The sequence below is a fragment of the Apodemus sylvaticus genome, chromosome 7, assembly GCF_947179515.1.
Source record: "Apodemus sylvaticus chromosome 7, mApoSyl1.1, whole genome shotgun sequence".
Lineage (NCBI taxonomy): Eukaryota > Metazoa > Chordata > Mammalia > Rodentia > Muridae > Apodemus > Apodemus sylvaticus.
The window spans coordinates 86398937-86418832 of NC_067478.1; the positions used below are offsets into that span (position 1 = coordinate 86398937).

The window sequence follows — 19896 nt, forward strand, 5'->3', positions numbered from 1 at the left end:
GGCCACTTAAAAAATGTCTGCTTAGTTCAATTGCCCACTTATTGATTAGATCATGTGGGGTTTTCTTTGGCATTCATTTTTTGGAGTGCTTTGTATATTTTGGATATTAGTTCTCTTTTGGTTGAATAAGAGGTAAAGATTTTCTCTTATGTAGGCTGCCTCTTTTCTAATTTTTTTCTATACTGAATCTTTTTAGTTAGGGTTAGAGTTAGGGTTAGGGTTGATATAGTTCTGTTTGTCAACTCTTGCTATAATTTTTTGAGCCATTGAACTCCTATCTACTCTTACAGTTTAAAGTGTTTTGTCCCAATAACTCTAGTTATTTGGGAGTTTTAGGTCTTTGATCCATCTTGAGTAGGTTTTGGCTCAGAGAGGGAGATAGAACTCAGTTTCTAGTGGCTCCAAAGTTTTCTGAAGGTCCTTTGTTAAGGAGGCTGTCTTTCTTCCAACATCAGCTTTTGTCAACTTGGTCAAAGAACAGATAGTTATAGCTGCTGTGTTTATTTCTGGATCTTCGATACCGCTGTTCCACAATAGATTTCAACAATTTATCATCTGGCCCTAGGTTTTTCTTTGTCTGGATACCTTTTTATTAGTCCATCTTATTCCTTATTATTACTATGTTTGAGATTTTTATATTCAGTTTTGCTAGGTCATTTTTATCTGTAAATTATATATATTTTTCTGGGTTTCTCATTTTATTGGAGTGTAAATTTTCAAATTAATTCCTAATGAACCCTCTAGCTTTTAGTGGTATATTTTGTTATGCATCCTTTGTTGCCCCTGAGACTATTAATTTTGTTTTTTTCCTCCTTTTTTTGTATATTTCTTAACTTCCATATCTTTATAGAGCTTCTTTAATTTCTCTTGCCATTGGGTCCAGTTTCATTCCATTATTAAAAGAAAAGTTACAGATATTCTTTCTTTTTTAGTATCTGTCAAGCATAGTTTTGCCACCTAAAATATGATCTACATTGGAGAGAATTGCTTGAGTTGCTGAGAGGAATACATGTTCTTCAGTTTTGGATGTAACATTCTGTAGGTGTCTATTAATTCTATTTGGTCTATAATATAACTTAACTTTGAAGTTTTCTCATCGATTTCATGTGTGAGGGAAGTGTTGCAGGATATAGCTATTGATAAACATGGAGGTACTGAAGTCATTCACTATTATTATATTGGAGATTTTCTGTCCAACTCTTGTTTGTTTTACAAAACAGGGAATATTGATAACGAGTGCAAATATATTTATTGTTATTATATCTTCTTGATATATTTGTTTTCTTTACCAATATGTAGTGAATTTTCTTTATCCTTGAGTTTTGGGGGGTAAAAAATGTTTTGTTGTCTATAAATACCACTTCTGTTTGCTTCTGAATTCTATTTGCCTGGGATATAATTTTTCATCCTTTTCCTTTCAGTTTGCTTATGTCTTTGCCAGTGAGGTGTGTTTCTTGCAGGCAGCATGCAGTTGGGTCTTTATTTCTGACCTAATTACCCAGCCCATGGCATCTAATGAGAGAACTAAGACCAGTGATGTTGGAATTCTAATAGAAATGTATCAGTTAGTTTCTACTATTTTATCATTTTTTTCCTAATGAGTGATTCTAATTCTCATTTGCTTATTTACTGTTCTAGACATTTATTATTACCTGTGCTTTTGGGGTTGTGTTTGTCTTCCTTTGTGTTGTAAAACCTCTTGAAATATCCTCAGCAGTACTGGTTTTGTGTCATAAATTTCTTTAGCTTTTATTTACCTTAAAGAAACTTTATATTTTCTTTTATTCTGAAAGTTAACTTTGGTGGATATTGTAACCTAGATTGGTGGGTTTTTCTTACATGGTTGAAATAAATCATCCTATTTTTTCCCTGGCTTTTAGAGTTTCTGTTGAGATATTTAAGCTATTCTAATAGGTTTACCTTTAGAATGAGTTAGCATTTCTCTCTGGCAACTTTCAATGTTCTTTCTTTCTTCTGTACTGTTAGCTTTTAATCTGTAATATGGCCAGCTTCTCTTCTGGTCCTGTCTGTTTTGGCTTCTAAATGCTTCCTTTTCTTGTAAGTCTGCACCTTTCCTAAGACTTGGGAAATTTCTTGACATCATTTAATTGAAAATGTTTTATGCCCCCAGTCTGTACCTCATCATTTAATTTTACATCAAAATTTTATAAATTTGATCTTTTAATTATGTCCAAGAGTCTTGCATGTTCTGTTCTTAATTTCTTACATTTTAAAAATTGTTATTTTCTGAGTATTCTAACTTGTCAGTCTTGTCTCCAGCCCCTGAAAGTCTCATTTTTAATTGGTTTAGTCTTTTGGTCAGGCTTTCAACTGAGTTTTTAAATTTAGCTTAATGGGATTTTCATATCCATGATTTCTGTTTAATTCTTTTGAAAAAGCCTTTGTCTTTTGAACTTCTGATTCATATTGTTTATTGCCTTCTTTAATTGGTCCAATTATTTTTTATGTATTTTCTTAGAACTCATTGGTATTTAACAACTCATTTTGTAAAATTCTCTTTTCTACTATTCTATCTTATTCATTATCTTTGGAGTCAGTTGCTATAAAATTATGAGCTTTGGGGTAGTTTGCTGTTTTTTTTTTCATATATCTTTTATTTTTATGTTGAGACTTGAGGATATGTTGGGAGAGATAGTTCTTATACTTTTATGTGAGAGTCCTTTTTAAGGAAAATGATCTCTTGATGTATGATTTGGTAGCAGATGATTATGAAATGTTGGACGTTTCTCAACTGAATTTTATATTATAGTTTCCTTGTTACTTTTTTGTTAGAGGTTAGTCTGTTTGACACAATACATATGCTGACACAATACATACACAATACACAGCACATATATGTAGGTTGAACTTTTTTGTAGGTCTCATAAGAGTGGGGTACTTCTATTGTATTAGGCAGATGTATTAGAGACAGAAGTATATGAGTTATCTCCTCAGTTATTAATCCTCTAATCTTGCCATCAATATACAGCCTAAAGGGATATGGGAATGACATACACTGTAGTTTTTCATAGATGTATTATCCATGTTTTGCTGTTGTTTATTTCTGCTATTTTAATGCAAGGCATCTGTGCCTACTTGAATCCTGGTCTTCAGATGGACATCTTTATATCCCCTTTTGTGTTGCACTGAAGTTCACTGGAATTAGACAAGGGTTGGGTTTGAGTTTAAAAGAAGGGGCCTTGACTCCTTAGCTGGCAAGGGTGTGTAGCTCAGCAGCAGAGCATCTACTGTTGTGTTTAACTCCCAGTCCTGAGGAGAGTTGAAAGGGAAATAGCAACAGGTAGGAAAAATGAAAAGAACTCAACACCCACAACTCTCAAACTTGGCAACAGCAATAGGAATGGTGGTGGTGAACATAATATAAACAGTAAAATTTTATGGCATGATAGGACATTGTAATTAGGAGAAAAGATAACGGAAAATGGAAGCAAAAATGTCAGAGCATTCAAAACATGAAAGGAGAAAAATGGACAAAATGTAGAAAAGTGATGGCCACACTGAGAGAAAATGTGAGACTGAATGACTGCCAGTTAGAAGAAGAGGCAGAGAAAGAGCAATTGATCCCTGCTCCAAATAACTGAAGACTCAGAGACAAAAAAGAAAAGGACGAGGGGAGTTTGTATATGAACAAGTCATAAAAAAAATGAGAGCCTCAATAATAGTATTGAAACAGACATGTGTCCCCTGGGGTGCTGATGTGGGCAAAGGTGGGCAGGACCTCACTGTCCCAGCCAGTTTGTTCCTCTTCCTGGGTCATGCTCCCTGCAGAGAGTTGAGGCTGAGATTAGTCTCCTTTCCTCTTCTGGGTGTTTCCTTTCTTGCTGATTATGGGAGTGGCTTGGAAGCAAGCTGGTTGGAATAGTTTTGTTTCCCTGCTTATTGGTACAAAGTAATATGAACAAGCAAATTTCTTTCAACCCGAGTTTACTCTGGATAGCTTAGTTCAAAGTGTTTCCAAGGCTAGATTGATGCTGAGCTCCACTGGGGTCTGGGTCTCAGACATCCCCCGCTGGGGCTCCCCCAAGGAGGTCAGAGCAACAGACTGTATAGGGTGGCGGAGTAAAGCAAAGCTTCCACTTTCCAAAGTCTGTGTTTTCACAAGGCCCAGGGTTTATATGAAATTTTGCACACTTCCTCATCTTCTGACCCTCTCTGACTGCCTGCTGGGAGTTCCCAGTCTTAAGGGAAAAGCAACTTCATTTCTTTTTGTGTCTCTGACCCAAATCCTACTGTTTATATATTTTTGAATGCACTTGCTTCAGTACCATTCTATGGGGACCCCTCGGGATTGTAAGGCAGAGACTGGCTGGGAAGTGTAATAACTGCTGTGAGTTCTAGGGAAAAGGAAAATGTAGAAACTTGGTTTCTCCCAGCAGGAGCTTGGGTGGTTGCAACCTTCTCAATATGGTCCCCTATTTCTTGCATGAGCCTTCTGTGTTGAGACAGGCAGAGCATTTCGAAGAGCCAGCACACCCGGAGGCTTCCAGAACAGCTAAATCCAGACTGACTTTCTGCCTTGCCTGTGTCTTCATCGTATGTCTCCTTTTATTTCTTTCTGTTGCAAGGCTCTGTGAGCTATTCTCAATCTCTTTCTCTCTCTCTCTCTCTCTTTCTCTCTGATCTTTTATGTGTGCATGTTCATGAATGTGCAAGTGCATGTGTGTGCATATTTGAGTGGAGGCAGGGGGCAAGCTTAGTTAAATACCATTTCTTTGGGTTTCCACCCTACATTTTGAGGCAGAATCTCTCACTGTCTTGGACCTTGCTGAGTAGGCTAGACTGGCTGCCCAGCGAGCCTCAGGGCTCGGTCCTTGCTTTCTCTATGCTAGGATTACAAACATGCTCCTGTCTTTCTTGTGTGGTTTCTGCCTACCAAGCCCAGGTTCTCATGCTCACACGTCAAGCACTTTATTGGCTGAGCTATCTCTCCAGTCAGTGTTGTGCTTTTACTTACCCTCTGGTTTGACAACCAGAGGCTCCGAGTCTCTCTCTACATCTCTGTCTGTCTGGCATTAAACTCTGACAAATTCCTCAGCTACTTACTTCATGGAGAAGCTGTTTTCGGACTGTGTCAATTTCAAAGCACAGAGAAGCTTAAAGGTGCTGCTTGCTTCTAACCCATAATTTTGGTGACAACATTTTGTCACTGACTGAACTTTTGATTGTGCAGCACTTTTGTTTGCCTTTATACTTTAGAGCCATACTTCATGCAGTTTTGTGTCTGGTAACTTTTTCTCAGAATTGTGTTCATGACAATCTTTGTGCCATTATATGTATCAGTTGGCCATTCATGTCCATGTATTTATCACACCAAGTTGTATGATTATAGAATGTATTTCTCCATTCTGCTACTGGACACTTGTGTAGCTTCCAGACAGGGCAAGTACAGACTGCTGCTGTGAATATTCTAGAACACGCCTTTAGTGAGCATACATGCACTTCTATTGGAGAAGTACTAAGGAGCAGACTTGCTAGTTCATGAGGATGTGTGAAAAGCTCTGGTAGACCAGTTCTCCAATACATGTATATAACTTAAGCTCCCTCATGCCGTGTGAGAGATCTAGTTGCTCCATGTCCCAGTTAACATTTGATAAATAATGTGTCTTAAAAATGTGCTTCCTTGAGGTCAGTGAATCTGAGCATCTTTTCAAATGTGCACAGCCCATTAGTTATATCTGTTCAAGGCTTTTGACCAGCTTTCTGTTATCAGGTGGGAGGGGAAACATTTGAATATTTTTCTCCTATCCTGGAACATCCAGAATTAAATATTCAGGTGCTCAGAACCCCCATGTCATCCCAGTGACGAGGCAGAACTGGTTTGCTACAGATGCCAAGTCTTAGAGTAATCAAATGGTCATGGGAGAGTTAGTGACCCTGCTGCTTTGGGTGAGGGGCAGCCCATTGACAGCTCCAATTTTGATATTAGCTAGGTGAGGAGGTGGAGGAAGCATATGGGAAGGGCTTGGTTAGTGCATCTGGCAGCCGAACCAGGTGCAGAAACCATAGGGATGTGTCCCTCTGTCAGCTCTATTTGCTGGGAGAAAAGGTCTCCCAACCCAACCATGGAGGAAGTGGCATGCATGTAGCCCCTCATTTAGGGCAAGCCTCTATAAGGAAGCTTCCCCTCTGTGATCCTCAGACCAGCTTCCCAAGAGGGAATTAATAGGACTTACACAAATAAGGAAGCTATGCTGAGACTAAAAGAAGCCTTGTAAAACGACACAGGTGGCAGTTGGGTGAGCGGTGCTTGGACCCATCCCATGTGCTAGGGGATACCTCTTCTAACTTCTCTCCTGCTTAAGCATGGCTCCTATTCCTTAGAACAAACTGAAGTTCTTGATTCCTAACTAGAGATTTAGAAGGAAAAGTGGGGTATGATGTCTCCTGTAGCCTCGTAGAGCAGCCTGCCCTATGTGCATCAGGGGCTTTGGTGAGTGGAGGAGGAGGAGAGCCCAGTTCCAGGGCTTTGCCTGCAGCTCTCTCCTGGAAGTTCTCCTGGAGGGATTGTCGCCCCTCCCTACTGAGGATGCTCTCTAGAGCCTCTGTCACAGGTAGGTAGAGCAGGTGACTACCTAGCCTGGTTAGACCTCACTTGTTTCCTCTCTCTGCTCCCTTGCAGAGTTATGTCATGCCCAGACCAGCAGAGGGCTCCATGAGGAGTTATAGAAGATGCCCCGTGTCTCCGCTCCTCTGGTGCTGCTTCCTGCTTGGCTCTTGATGGTGGCCTGTAGCCCACACTCCCTGAGGATCGGTAAGTACAGTCTAGCTCTGGGTGATAGTCTCATTGTTCCCCTAAGTGTACACAGAGGAAGTGCTTACACTTCATAGGCACTGTGGGATGCCTTCTCTGGCCTCCCTGAGTGTGGCTGTGACAGATGTGGAGTTGGCAGAGGCAGAGGTGGAGGCAGAGGCAGAGTGGAGGTGGTGAGGGGGCCATGCTGATGGCTTCCATCTATCCTTCCTGCCAGGCTCCACGAGTTTCTAGAAAAAAGATGATGCTCACTCCCCAGTATAATTCATGACAGGTTTAGTCCTGAATGTGAAAGGGCAGTTGTTTGTAATGGAGGAAGGTGAAAAAGGCCATAGGGATTCCAAATTCAGGACTGGAGATAAGCAGTTGGTTGCCTCTTTATTCTGATTAGTTAAAGAAGAATCTAAATCTTGGTGGTAAGGTTGTATTTGGCAGTTTGGATGAAGTCAGGAGTCTGCTTGGTGATTCCAGTTCACCCTGCTGGGAAGGGCCTTGAGTTGCTATCTGTTTGCCATGGCGTAGCTCTGAGAGGAATGACAGGGCACTGCAGTCTCTTCTCTGCCCTTGTTGATGAGGACAAGCAGGGTTGCCACCTACACCCCTGGCACCTCTACTCCTGGCAGCCAGAGTGAGGGAAACCAGATGCCTCCTCCTTGCCATGAGTAAAAAGCTTAGACCATTGACACCAAGGCCCCATAGATCTTGGACCTAGTGGTAAAGGTTAGACATATGGTCGTTTCTGTGGGCTGAACGGGAGCCTCCTGGGAGCGGGACCTCCAGTGTTAGGTTAAATGATTGTTCTTGTGGGCTGTTATGAGTCCTTCTCAGACTGGAGGTGGGTGGAGCAGAGTCTCTGTGGTCATGACTGGATTTTTTTTTTTTTTTTTGAGACAAAGCTTCACTATATAAACCTGTCTGGTCTGGAACTCACTATGTAGACTAGTGCAGACTAGGCTGGCCTTTAATTCATATAGATCTGCCTGACCCTGCCTCCTAAATGCCAGGATTAAAGGGGTCTTGCCATCATGCCCAGCAGTACCTGGATCTGAAAGACTGGAAGTGCTGTAGAATAAAATTGGTTGGGTCACAACAAGGACTGGCCTTAAGGGCACCATAGTATGACTAGCACTCCGGTGATGGTCAGGAGGCCCAGACATGGGCAGTGGCAGGCTGATACCTCAGACCACAGCCAGGGGCACATTTCTCCATGGACATGCAATAGCTGCTGATTGGAGTCTGAAATGTGGACAGGTGATTTGATTCTCCCCTCACTCTGCACTCAGCTCCTTGTTCTGCTTGCTTTTTTTTTTTTTTTTTTTAAAGAAAGGCATTAGAAAACAAGATTTTCCCTCCCTCCCTTCCTCATTCATTTCTATAGAAACTACAAAATCTAATTTAATTCTCTTGGTGATGATGCAGAGCGGTTCATATCCTTAAGATGCTTAATTTATAAGATGCCTACAGTTATCTAGCATTTGCTTCGAGGTCCCCTCCACTGCCACCACCAGATGAGCAGATAAACCGACAGCCCATCAATTGCCGTTTGTCACTAATGGGAAGCCGAAAGGAACTGAGCCAGAATTACAGCCCCCCACCCCGCCTTGCCTTTCTGAGCATTGGTTCTCTGGGTGAAAAGCATACACTGGAGCCCACAGATCTGTCTCCGTTGCTAGGTTAGCAAGAGGGCTTTGAGGGATCCCCATAGGTTCTCCCCACCCACACTAAACAAACAGCGCTTTTCTGACTCTGTCAGATGCCCAATTTTGGTTTATTTCAGTCCCCTTTAACCTGAGTTCAGATACCCCTGTCCATCAAGGTCAAACTGGGTTTGATCTCCTAGAAAAGTCAGGAAATACAGCTTAGGGGAGAGAGAGAGAGAGAGAGAGAGAGAGAGAGAGAGAGAGAGAGAGAGAGAGAGAGAGAGAGAGAGAGAGAGAGGAGAGAGAGAGAGAGAATGCTAGGACTTGTTTTGTCTCCTTGGTCATCCTGGAGTTAGAAGTCATGTGGAGGTCCCCGATGGTGTCAGGTGTGCTAATTACAGGGACCACAGAGAGAAGCAGAGCAGCGCAGGACTGGGGACAGAGGTAGGTCAGGAAAACATGAGTGGCTCTGCTTCATGCCAGGCAGTCTGGCACATGGATGGGCTGGGGCAGTGCTGAGGTCCCCAGGTCTTTGACAGATTCACAGGAAGCGGAGGGACCACTGTTCCATTCACCAGGGCTCACTACTGCTACAGATGAACTTCTCTGGCCCTTCCCCTAGAGCCCTCCCCTACATCTTCAGCATAGATGGCTGTCAACATAGGACTATCCATAGGGACAGGGAATCTTGGAGATAAATGGTCCAGTCTGCTCCATCCTCAGCCCCACTTGTCGCCGGTGACAATATGGATGTTCGGAAGAGGCAGACAAGCCCATTGCCCTGCCTTGTGATGGCTGTTTTTCATTCAAGCGGGGCACAGGGCGGGAGATGCAGCCAAATTGTCTATTTCGGTGTCTGCTATTTACACCCCCCCAATGAAATTTTGGGTCAGAGAAAGGGATTTTATTTATGACTGTAAGGCTATCCGCATAAATTTCCCAAACTCTCACATGTGTGTCAGACCCTTTCAGTCATCTATCTCCTGAAAATGTTTTTGATTTTGCTTCTTTCCCTCTGGGTCCTCTGAGCGGCGACTGGGGAGCCACAAGTAAATGAATATCCGCTAAACTCCCCGATCCCCGCAACTCCCCCTGACTTAAAGAGATCGTGGCAGCCGGAGCTTGTTATAACAGATGATGAGGACCCATTACCCAACCAAGGTCACGTGGTTATGTGTGGATGGCCTGAGAGCCCAGTGGTTATGCCTCGTCTTTTGGGGGACTTTTAGCCACTAGGCAGCACAGTCAGCTGCAGCACCATGTGACATTTTCTCTTCACTCTCCCTGATATCTTCTATGTTAGTCAATGTCCTTGTCCCTGTCACCTTGGATACTTACTAAGTTCTTGTCAACTGATGGATGACTGCTTGCTTGCCTTAGCCAGGCCTGCCGCACTGCACTGTGTACACATGGGACTACACACTACTGCCCAAGGGTGAGGGAGACTTACCCATGTTCTCTCCCTATGGCCTTACTCTGTGGGAACACACTTCTTCCCATCCTCCTGCTGGGGGATGATCCTCCTCCTCCCTGCTGTCTCCTCCTCCTCCCTGCTGTCTCTTCCCTTTGTTCCTCCTCCTACTCATCCTCTTCCACCTCTTCTCTTTCTCTTTTGCTTCTCCTCCTCTCCCTCCTCTCCCTCCTCCCCCTCCGGTTCCTCCTCTTTCTCCTCCTCGTTTTCTTCCTTTTCTGTCACTTTTGTCTAAAATAGCTCTTCATCTGAAAATCCTTTCCCTCTGGACAGCAGCATCTCCTATAATCAAGGCCAATGGGTTGTCTTATTTCCGGTTTTAAAATATTGAAAGATGGATAATCATGGCTTGTATGGTCTTACTTTGCCTTGGCATTTTTACCCCCCAGTAAATTACCAATTGATAGCTGATGGAGGGGGAAACCAGCATGTACCAGCAGGAACTGATGCTGAAGAAAGTCTCTCAGCATGGGTAGCATGGGACATTTTGCAAGTTAAGGCGACAACTGAATCTCTTTCTCTTTAAGGCTTTCTACAGTGAAGCAGGAAGAGCTCAGATTTATCTGACACTCAGCCTCACGAGGACCCACAAGCACTTCCCAACTACAAGTGTTTACTTAGTTGACTCCCTCCAATGAGCTCCAATTCTTTGCAGAGAATGTCCAACCTAGAGCCTTCAAACGTTATAAAGACGAAGCTAATAGGGGGATTGGGGGAGACCAGTGGGAAGAATAAAGCCATTGGTTACTGATCTCATCCGCTGTGTAGTAAGTGTATTGGGCAAACCGAGTCAGATCTACCGCTGACTTCTTAGCCTTGTTGAGGATTCGCCATGGAGCTTTTTGTGTAGTGAGTTTCCCTCCTAATGTTACAACATGATTTGATTTATGAAAGTTTGATCAGTGTGCAACTGATCATTACATCTTCATTTCAAATTGAATCAGTTAGATAGGTAATCAGCCAGTATTTCACAATAGTGGCAAATGGATATTGGTGCCCTTCATGTGTCACCTAGAGAGGGGCTACAAGAAAGTTTCTGGAACACAATGTCTTCTTTGGTGAGCGTCTCAAGGGAGTCTGTGTCTGTCTTGTTCATGTGTTTCTTTCCTCTCAGGATCTAGTCTTGGATGCAGTACCAGGCTTCCCCACCACCTGCTAAATGAATTACCTACAGCAAAACTTGAATTTTGAGCCACCCTTTCAGTTCTCCAGTGCTTCCCCTGCTCAGGCATGGCGTCCCATTTGACCGCTAGCCCACAAGATGTAATTAGGAAAGTGTAGTTTGAATGTGAAATGTTCCAAGAGTGTGTTCAAACACTTGGTTTCTAGCTGGTGATGTTTTTTTGGAAGGTCACAAAATCTTTAAGAGGTGGAGCCTCACCGGAGAATGGGGGAGGGCCACCGAGCAAGGGTCTGGAGGCTTTATACCCCAGCCCCACCTCCTGTCCGTTCTCTCCTGAGTGTGAATGTACTGGCCCACAGCTTAGTCTCCTGTGGATTGCATCCCCCTCAACTGTGAGCCACAGTAAACCCTTTGTTCCTAAAGTCGCTCCCTGTCATTTATTTGGACACAGTAACAAGGCAAGAAACTAATACAGAAAATGAGTATTTTGTCCCGAAAGTGAATGCATGTTTCTGTAAATACGTGTGCACTCAGATGCCAGACGACTGACTCTATCTTGCTTCTAGGCCCACCCACTTGAACCTATACACTTTGGGGTGGATATGGGAGCTGGCAGGATTTGGATAGATATCTAGGCCAGTGTGCCCTGTGAAGGCATCGGCCAAGATGACACAACTCTCAAACTGGTCACATTGGTGCCGTGGTTTGCAGTGAATAGAGTGTTCTGATGTGTTTACTGGGTTTCTAGGAGACAGGTGGAAGGGAACATGTGCTGTGAGGAAGATTCCAAGGCTCTCAGGATTTGTGGCTTACCCAGGATTCTACTGAGGTAAACGTTAATATCAGGATACGAACTGAGCAGAATCTGAGGGTGTCACAGTCCGAGGCAGCCTTTTGGCAGCACAATCCCTGTGGCCAAGATCCAAAAGCTTCCAGAGGCCAGGATGCTGCTGTCTGGACCTCACAGAGGAGTAGGCAAATTATGGCAGTGACTTAGTAACTACGGCTTCTCTATAATTTTTTCAGCAAATTGTGATGAATTTTTGGGCTTAGGGGTTGGCAAAGGTCACAGTGTAAAGGCATCAGAGGTGAGACAGTGAAGCCCTGATTCTGTAATTGTGAACTGTGAATGATGGACTTAGTTTCCATATCACTTGGGTGTGCGGCTGCCTATGTTTATTTGTTCTGGATTGGCCTGGCTTCCCTGCCTGGGACTCTCATTCATTTTGTCCAGCTGTGATGATATCTGCTCCTCAGTTGGATGTATCAAGGTCTAGCCCTATATGAGGAAGTGACTGCTATACTTGATAGTCCCCACTGGGTTGAGCTGGGTTCTATTGTCAGAATTTCAAAAACCTGTCTTCAGCTCCATGAAATGGCTTGTAGAGTCTTGGGATGCAGACTGAGTCATTTGCACATTGTATTTGAGGGGAAGGGGGCAGGGGTGGGCTTGTGGAAACTATGAAGAGAGATTTTTGTTTCCACATTTTAAAAAGTCTATCTGGCAGATGGAATGGGCGTTTTAGACACCAGGTGACTGTGAGAGGTTTAACAGGGATTTCAGCATCAACCTGAAGATTGGACCTGTCACCCTTAGGACCCTTAGGGTGTGACAGTGTAGTTAGCTTTTGGTCCCATTCACACATGGACGACACTTCTGTTTCATTGTGGTTTCATTAATAACCATTAACAAGAGCTTACATTGAGACAGTCACCTGCCTAATTAAAGCCGTGACCCTATTTGGCTCCAGTTGCTTGGGAGAAGTCAGGTAAGACGTGCTAGTGGGCAGATCTTGTTTTGTGATACAGTCCAGACTCTCTGCGGGCGTCCTTTCTCCTTGTGGAGGTGGATGTGTGGTGGGTGGGAGAAGCAGCTGCTAGATCTTAGCTGAGCATGTGAGTCTGAGTTGGTGGGGTGCACTCATGAACACTAGCAGAACCCGAACATTCCGCTCACAGCCTCTCAGCTCAGCTGCAGGCAAGACTGCGGGTCACACTTAACTCTCTTAGTCTGGATAAGCAGACACACGTCCCCTGCAGGGCTTATGGAAGCTGCTGGGGGTGGGGCACAGGGCATCAGGATGCTGCAGACAAGCTAAGAGGCTCCCCAGCGGCCCCTCTTGCAGATGCGTATTTCTTCTCACTTGGTAGCCAGTCAGCTCCTTAGAGGACTGAGCTGATGGTGCCTATTTAACCCACAAAGTGACATAAAGAATTGTGGAGAGAACCCAGGCTAATAACTTTTTATGCACTAGCAACTACTGTCTTCTTTGTCTGTAGATAGGACTCCTGTGCTGGCCTCAGGAGGCACCACGCAAGAGTCCAGTGCACAGCCATGCTTGGGAATGTCTGCTGGTGTGACCTCTTTGATGCAGGTGCTCTCCTCTGAACCTCTACCCCAGGGCAGCAGGCACTGGCGACTGCCGCTTTTGTTCCTTTCATCCTGTGTTTGAGGTGGGCTGGTGCCCATGGTAAAGCTCTCCTGCTCTGGGGAGCTCTCGCCCCTGGAATCCTCAGGGCGCCTCATGCGTGCGTTCACCTGATTGCCGAGCATAGCATGGTCAGCCTTCAGACTTACCCACCTGTTTTATACAAATGTTTTTTTTTTTTAAATTGTATTTGACTTCCACCCACAGCAGGCGCCTCGGAGCATCCCGTGGGGAATAGTCTTTGTCTTTTGTCCCTTTGAGTGTCCTTCGCACCAGATGGCATATCTTCTCTTGACTCTTGCCCCTCTTTAACTAGCCATGCCTCAGACAGGTTTCTCTTTCCCTTTACAGATGCACCGCAGAAGAACTGCTTACCCAAGTTCCTTTACTTCCTCTCCCCTCTTTTCCTATCACTAATACTCAGAATCAAACTCACTGTCAGGCTTGGTGACAAGCACACTTAGCCACTGAGGCATCTCAGTGGCTCCCTCTTCATGCTCCTCAATCTCCGAATGCAGCTGTTCCTCTGACCTTTGACACATATCCACCCCATCTTATGTAGATGATCTTCTGGTCTCCCCTTCAGCTCTGAACCCATCCTGTAGCTCATCCACACAGTAATCTTACCTGTCATCTTCACACGGGTGACAATATAGACTCAGATCTGGCCTGTCTGTGACTGGGATCTTGTCACCTCCTGGCCTGCTCTTCCTATGGCATAACTGTAATGAGGGGGATGGTGAGATGGCTCAGTGGGCAAGAGTGCTTGCTGTGTGAGCATGGGACCTTGTTGAGTTCAAATCCTCAGCATCCACATAAAAAGCTCCACATGGCTTCGTGTACCCATAACCCCAGCATTGTGGAGCAGGTGGGTTCTGGGAGATTGTCTAGCCAGAAAGCTGAGTTCTTCATTCCCAGTGTCCTCCTCTGACCTGCGCAAGTGTATGGATGCATGTACCTGAACCTTCATGATTATATACACACATGTATTTAAAAATGCAAATGCAGACCATGCTCCTTACTCTGTCATATCTGTTTGAAATGGGACTCCCAATCTTGAAGCCATCCTTCATCCTATTGACCTCTGACCCTACCCCTGGCCATCAAGTTCTGTTGGTTTAACTGTCCAACAGTTTGACTCAACAGCTTCCTGCCAGTTCAGGCGTTCCTTCCCTGTTCTGAGCCACACTGACTCTTTCCCACAGTGCTGCAGACATTTTTCTCTTGTTTCCTGGCTCACTATTATGTCACCTGTTGATCTAAAATATGACAGCAAGAGCAACTCTTTTAAAATAGAACTTGGGTCATGTCAGGTCGCTGTTCTTCCCCTCATCAGAGCAAAGGATGAAGTCTTCTCCGTGACCCTCAAGGCTTTTCATGGCTTGTCACCCTTCTATTTATTTATGGTTTCATTCCTGACAGCCTGCCTGCTACTCATGGCATGCCAGCCCAGCCCACGAGCATCTTTTCTTTCCCCCAAACACATTGAGTATGTGTCTACCTTGCGATCTCTGTACATGTTCTTCTCTCTGCACTGAGTAGCAGCATAGTTCATTCATGCAGGACTGCCACACCCTTCAGAGCCGAGAGCCTTTGCAAGGCACAGACTAGAGGCCCCACTTGGTGCAGAAGCATTAACAAGAACAACTCCATCACCTAGAACTGACACAATAGGCTGACTCCAGATCTCTGTTCTCCAAGCTCTGATTTCCAGGGCTTGGGACTCCTCTGGATCCTGCTCTGAGGAAGCCCCAGCCAGCAGGCAAGTGCCTTAACATCATGTGAACCTCGGCTGAGAATCTTTGTCCCTCAGATTCAAACAACCCAGCCCCACCTTTGTAGTCCCTCAAGTCCCCACTTCTCCGTTGTGTCTGAGTTCCGAGCTTATCTTGGTATTCAGGACTGTGTCCAGGCAGGCCTTACTTATCTCAGTCTTCCAAGAAGCCACAGATCCAAACCCAGACCTAGAGTCCCAGCTGGGACTTATGTGACAGGCTTCTAGCCTTTTGCTGACACTGCTGCTATTGGCCAGGTGCCTGCCTGCTGTTGGCCAGGAGCCCACACCAGTCATGGCTGCTTGCCTGTGCTTATGTTCACAAAAATCTAAATGATGGCAGGGACCCCAGTGCAACGCACTAAGCCTCTGAATGGTGATGACCACTGTTTTTTAATTCTTCTCTTTGCACCCACTATTGGAGTCCTAGGCAAGCCGTGGGGAGCCTGGCCTGGTCCTCTTCCTGGTGATGGCACCTGGGAGAGCTGAAGGGATATATTTTCTTCTCCTCAAGTTCATCACTAGTGCCTCTTACCTCATTACTTGGATTCTACCATCATCCTGGTTACCTTCCTTCCAAAAGGGATTCCTTTTCTTTCCTCCTCCTGGAGAGAATTCAATGCCCTAAACCAGAGGTACCCTTTTCATCTGCTTCTAATCTACCAGCGGCATGTGCTCTAGCTTGGGAGGGTTGGGCTTTTCCTGTGTTTTGCTCATTCCCATTCATCACTAGCTGCCACACGGTCTTTGTGTTAAGAAAGCCAGGACCAAGTTCTCCCTGCACAGTAAACCTCTGCCCCGGAAACGTTCCTAGCTGGCTTTGCTCAGGGTACACAGGCAGAGGCTGCTCTTTGACTGTGGGTTGCTCCTGGATCTGAAGACACCTGTATTAAGGTACCAGATGTTGCAGGGGTGGGGGTGTTCCTCGTAGGCAGTCATTGGCTTCCTCCAAGCTACAAATTTCCATGCCTAGAACAAGGTCTTTTGAGCACACGGTGACACAGAACAGGGAGAGAGTGCCACTTTGCTAGCAATACTCATAAATTCCCCTCAGGAGCAGGGATCTAACAACATGAGACTTTGAGCTTTCAGCTCACAGATGAAATAACAGGGATTTTCCCAGAGATGACAGAACACGGACGCATGCAGCCCCGGGGGCCTCTGTGAGAAGTGCCTCTGAGGGATGCTCCCGGGAGACTCCAGTCATGAGCTTGTGCTGTGGAAGGCTTGCAGTGGGTGTGCCCAGATCTCTGGGGCAGCATCCCAAAGTCTCAGATCTACAACCCAGAGAAGAGGGGAAGCCCAGAGATAAGGAACTCTCTTGTACTTCTTCACTTCTTGGAGTAGTTGGATGTGAAAAGGTCCCATCTTGTGGCAAGGGCAGGTGAATGCTAATTGGAGCCGATCTGGAGACTTAAGAGTCTTAAAGGAATTGAGATTGAGCTGCAGCAATCAGTGGCACTGGTGGAGAGGGAACAGGGTATTGAAATGATCTTTATCTATTTCCACCTTCAGAAAGCTCCTTTTATTTAATCAGCCTCTCACTTGGCTGTCACGGGGATGGCCTTTCAGAAAGCAAGGGAGCTCTTGTGAGGGGCAGGAGCACCTGTGAGGGGCCGGAGCAGAGGAGGCAGGGACCACCTGCTTCTGGAGACAGTGCTCCTGCTTACTTCCTGCTGGGTTCTGAATTGGCATTCTTCTTAGCTCGAAGCCACAAAGATGGTCTCGCAGGACAGCCTGGAGGTCACATTCAAGTCTGATGTCCCTGACACCACGGAACAGTCCCGGTCTCAGATATTTTTGACTTCACATTCCTGAATCTCATTCATATGTGCATTGAGAGAAATGACTCAACGTTCCTCACACCCAATTTCCCATCCCTAAGCAGGGAATAATAGTGCTTATCACTAATTAATTAATTGGTATTAGCTCAGAGGAGCATTATAACGTACCATGAGCAGCATATGGTATGTCATAATATTTTGTAAATATTAGTTCTGGTCCTTGTGTTTCGTTCAAGGGATGGTATTTAACTCGATGATTCTGGCAGGCAACTGCATGGCCCCTATAGGGTGGTGAAATGGTGTGGCCTTCACTGACACAGGGACCTGGAATTAAATTATAGTTTTGCATGTGACCTTGTGCAAATTGAATGATTTGGCCTCCGTCGACTGCTATAAAAAAAGGGGATAATAAACTCACCTGGCATGATTATTGTGGTTTACGTGAGCGATAACGTATGGAAAACAGCTGGCAGGATGCTTGACAGTCGGTAGGACGTCAATAAATAATAGCTGTTATCAGTAGTGCTTGCATTATTGCTATTACTATAGTTTTTCTATTGCCACCATAACAAATTACCGCGAATTTAGCAGCTCAAACAAGACAAATTTATTATCTCAGCCTGTAGTTCAGAAGTCTCACTGAGCTGAAGATAAGATGTTCCTTCCTGGGGGCCTCTTGCCAAGCATCTGTTTCCTGCCCATTTGGGTCGCTGGGGAAATTCACTTCCTTGTGGGTAGAGGACTAAGATCCCCGATTTCTCCTTGGCCGCAGCTACGTGCCCTTTCCAGCTTGCAGCCTGAGTCTGCCCATGAGTGTCTGCCCATGGCTTTCTCCCACTACCTTCAAAGCCAGCGATGGTGAGCTGAGTCCTTCTTCCGTCCACTTCTGCAGGTGCATCTGGGAAATGGCCTCCAGGGTTAAAGAGTTCTGAAATTACACTGACTCGGGGCTATGATCCCAAGTCATCTCTCCATCTTAGGCTCAGTCATCAAATTCAGCCTCAGTGGAATCTGAAGTCCCATTTTCTATGGGAAGTAACACAGTCCTGAAGCCAAGGCATACTGAGCATACTGAGGGTCCCTGCGCTCCTCGCTGCAGTTACTATGGTTAGCATCTAAAGGTAGAAGCTTGGGTCACAGAGAATTCTTCTTATGAACAGTGTCTGATGCAGACAACTCTTGAGAACTGTTCCCAGCCCAAACTTTAGCCTGACTTCATGGACTCCCAGTATCAATCGCTGTTCGTTTTGCCGGAGAACCAGGCTCCCAGCCCACTGGAGCCAAACTCCCCCATGGCGGAAGTCACCACATAACTTGATCATGTTACAGAAACTGAGCCTGTGCCAGCAGCACAGAGGCAGCCGGGAAGGTGCTGTGTAACAGGAAGTGCTTTATCACTGTGATTTAATAATCTCAGCGCTTCTCACATGTCAGGGCACCAGTGGAGTAGTCTACAAGCTGAATGCTATCCGAGGCTGTCACGTGGGCTTTGCCAGCCTCAGCATGGAGTGATGTGTTTATTTCCTGCCACAGGGCCTGGAGAAAATAATATCCCCTGGAGTCCTGGAAGACTCTTACTCTGCCTCCTGTCATCCTTCCTGCCAGGGACAGGGCCACTTCTGCTTTAAGAAGTAACTGTGGGAGAGAGGCATTGAAGACCTGGTGTCTCTACCTGATCTAGCCTGTCCCTCTGTCCCCTGAAACTTTGTGATATGGACTGTGCCTTGTCATGTTCTAACTGTTAGAAGGGGAGGCTCTCAGACATATTGGACTAAAGACTGAAAAACAAGGTAGAACTACACGCTTAGGCTGTGATGGTGACTGTGGCTGTGGTGGTCCAGGACAATGGGCATGCTGGCATAGACTTGGTGGTCTAGGACAATGGGCATGCTGGCATAGACTTGGTGGTCTAGGGACAGTGGGCATGCTGGCATAGACTGTGGTAGTTTGGGGACAGTGGGCATGCTGGCATAGACTGTGGTAGTTTGGGGACAGTGGACATGCTGGAACTGATTATGGCAGTTCAGGACAGTGGGCATGCTGGCATTGAATGTGGTAGTTCAGGACAGTGGGCATGCTGGCATTGGAATGGCTTGTCCTCTCCAGATATTTTCACTATTGCTACCCAGAGTGGACTGAATGGCTGTGGATATGGCTTCCAAGACTGTATTTGGGAGATGGAGCAGCCATCCTGTTTACTGAACACCTACTGTGTGTATCGCTTTCTAGCCATTCTATATGTCAGGTTTTACAGCCTCTGCAGGTAGTTTTGAGAAGACCTGGTGTTTGAGTATAGGAACTCTTGGCTTGGGGACCAGAGGCACCCACAGAGAGGCAGAACAAGAAAGGATTTGAACCAGGTTTCTTGAGCAACAGCTTTGTGTTCTATTCTGTACATGAAACTTCTCTATGGTGAATTCCCACACAGAGCTCTGAGGCCACTGGCTGTGCCTTGAGGACCAGGAGCTGGGGTGAAGCTAGGCATGGCCATAGCTTGCCCCAGGCCAGGGTGAAGCTTCAGGACAGAAACCCCTCTGCGGCTCCCCTTCTACCTCTGCAATTTTCCTTTGAGAGAAGGGGAGGGAGGGGAAGGGAAGGAGGGAGAGAGGAAGAGTGACTGTCAGGGGGAGGGGAGTAAATGGGAGGGAAGAGGAGGGAGGAGGTAACTGAACACTGAACTGCAGGAGTAGCACAGCCTAAGGCACCTTAGGCTAAAAATAAGCACGGAGACTGCTGTGCTCTAAGGGCCCAAGTCTGCATGCTGGCTTTATTTATAGTTGCTTATTTATTAGATTCCAAATGATGTTTAAGCAGGAGTCATATGGCAGTGATCTTTGATTACTTATGTGGCTAATGGCTGAACATATATTACTATTGCTGTTTTATTTAGCGCTGCTAAATGT

General features: G+C 45.4%; 1 protein-coding gene across 1 annotated transcript in view; it reads left to right on the forward strand.

Annotated features, from left to right (window-relative positions):
* Grik4 (glutamate ionotropic receptor kainate type subunit 4) overlaps positions 1-19896 on the forward strand; it is a 436861-nt gene that overhangs the window by 140708 nt on the left and 276257 nt on the right. Inside the window, exon 3 of the mRNA XM_052188602.1 lies at positions 6641-6772. Within this exon, the coding sequence (XP_052044562.1) occupies positions 6691-6772 (82 nt within the window). The 5' untranslated portion in view covers positions 6641-6690. The remainder of the gene's footprint in view (positions 1-6640; positions 6773-19896) is intronic.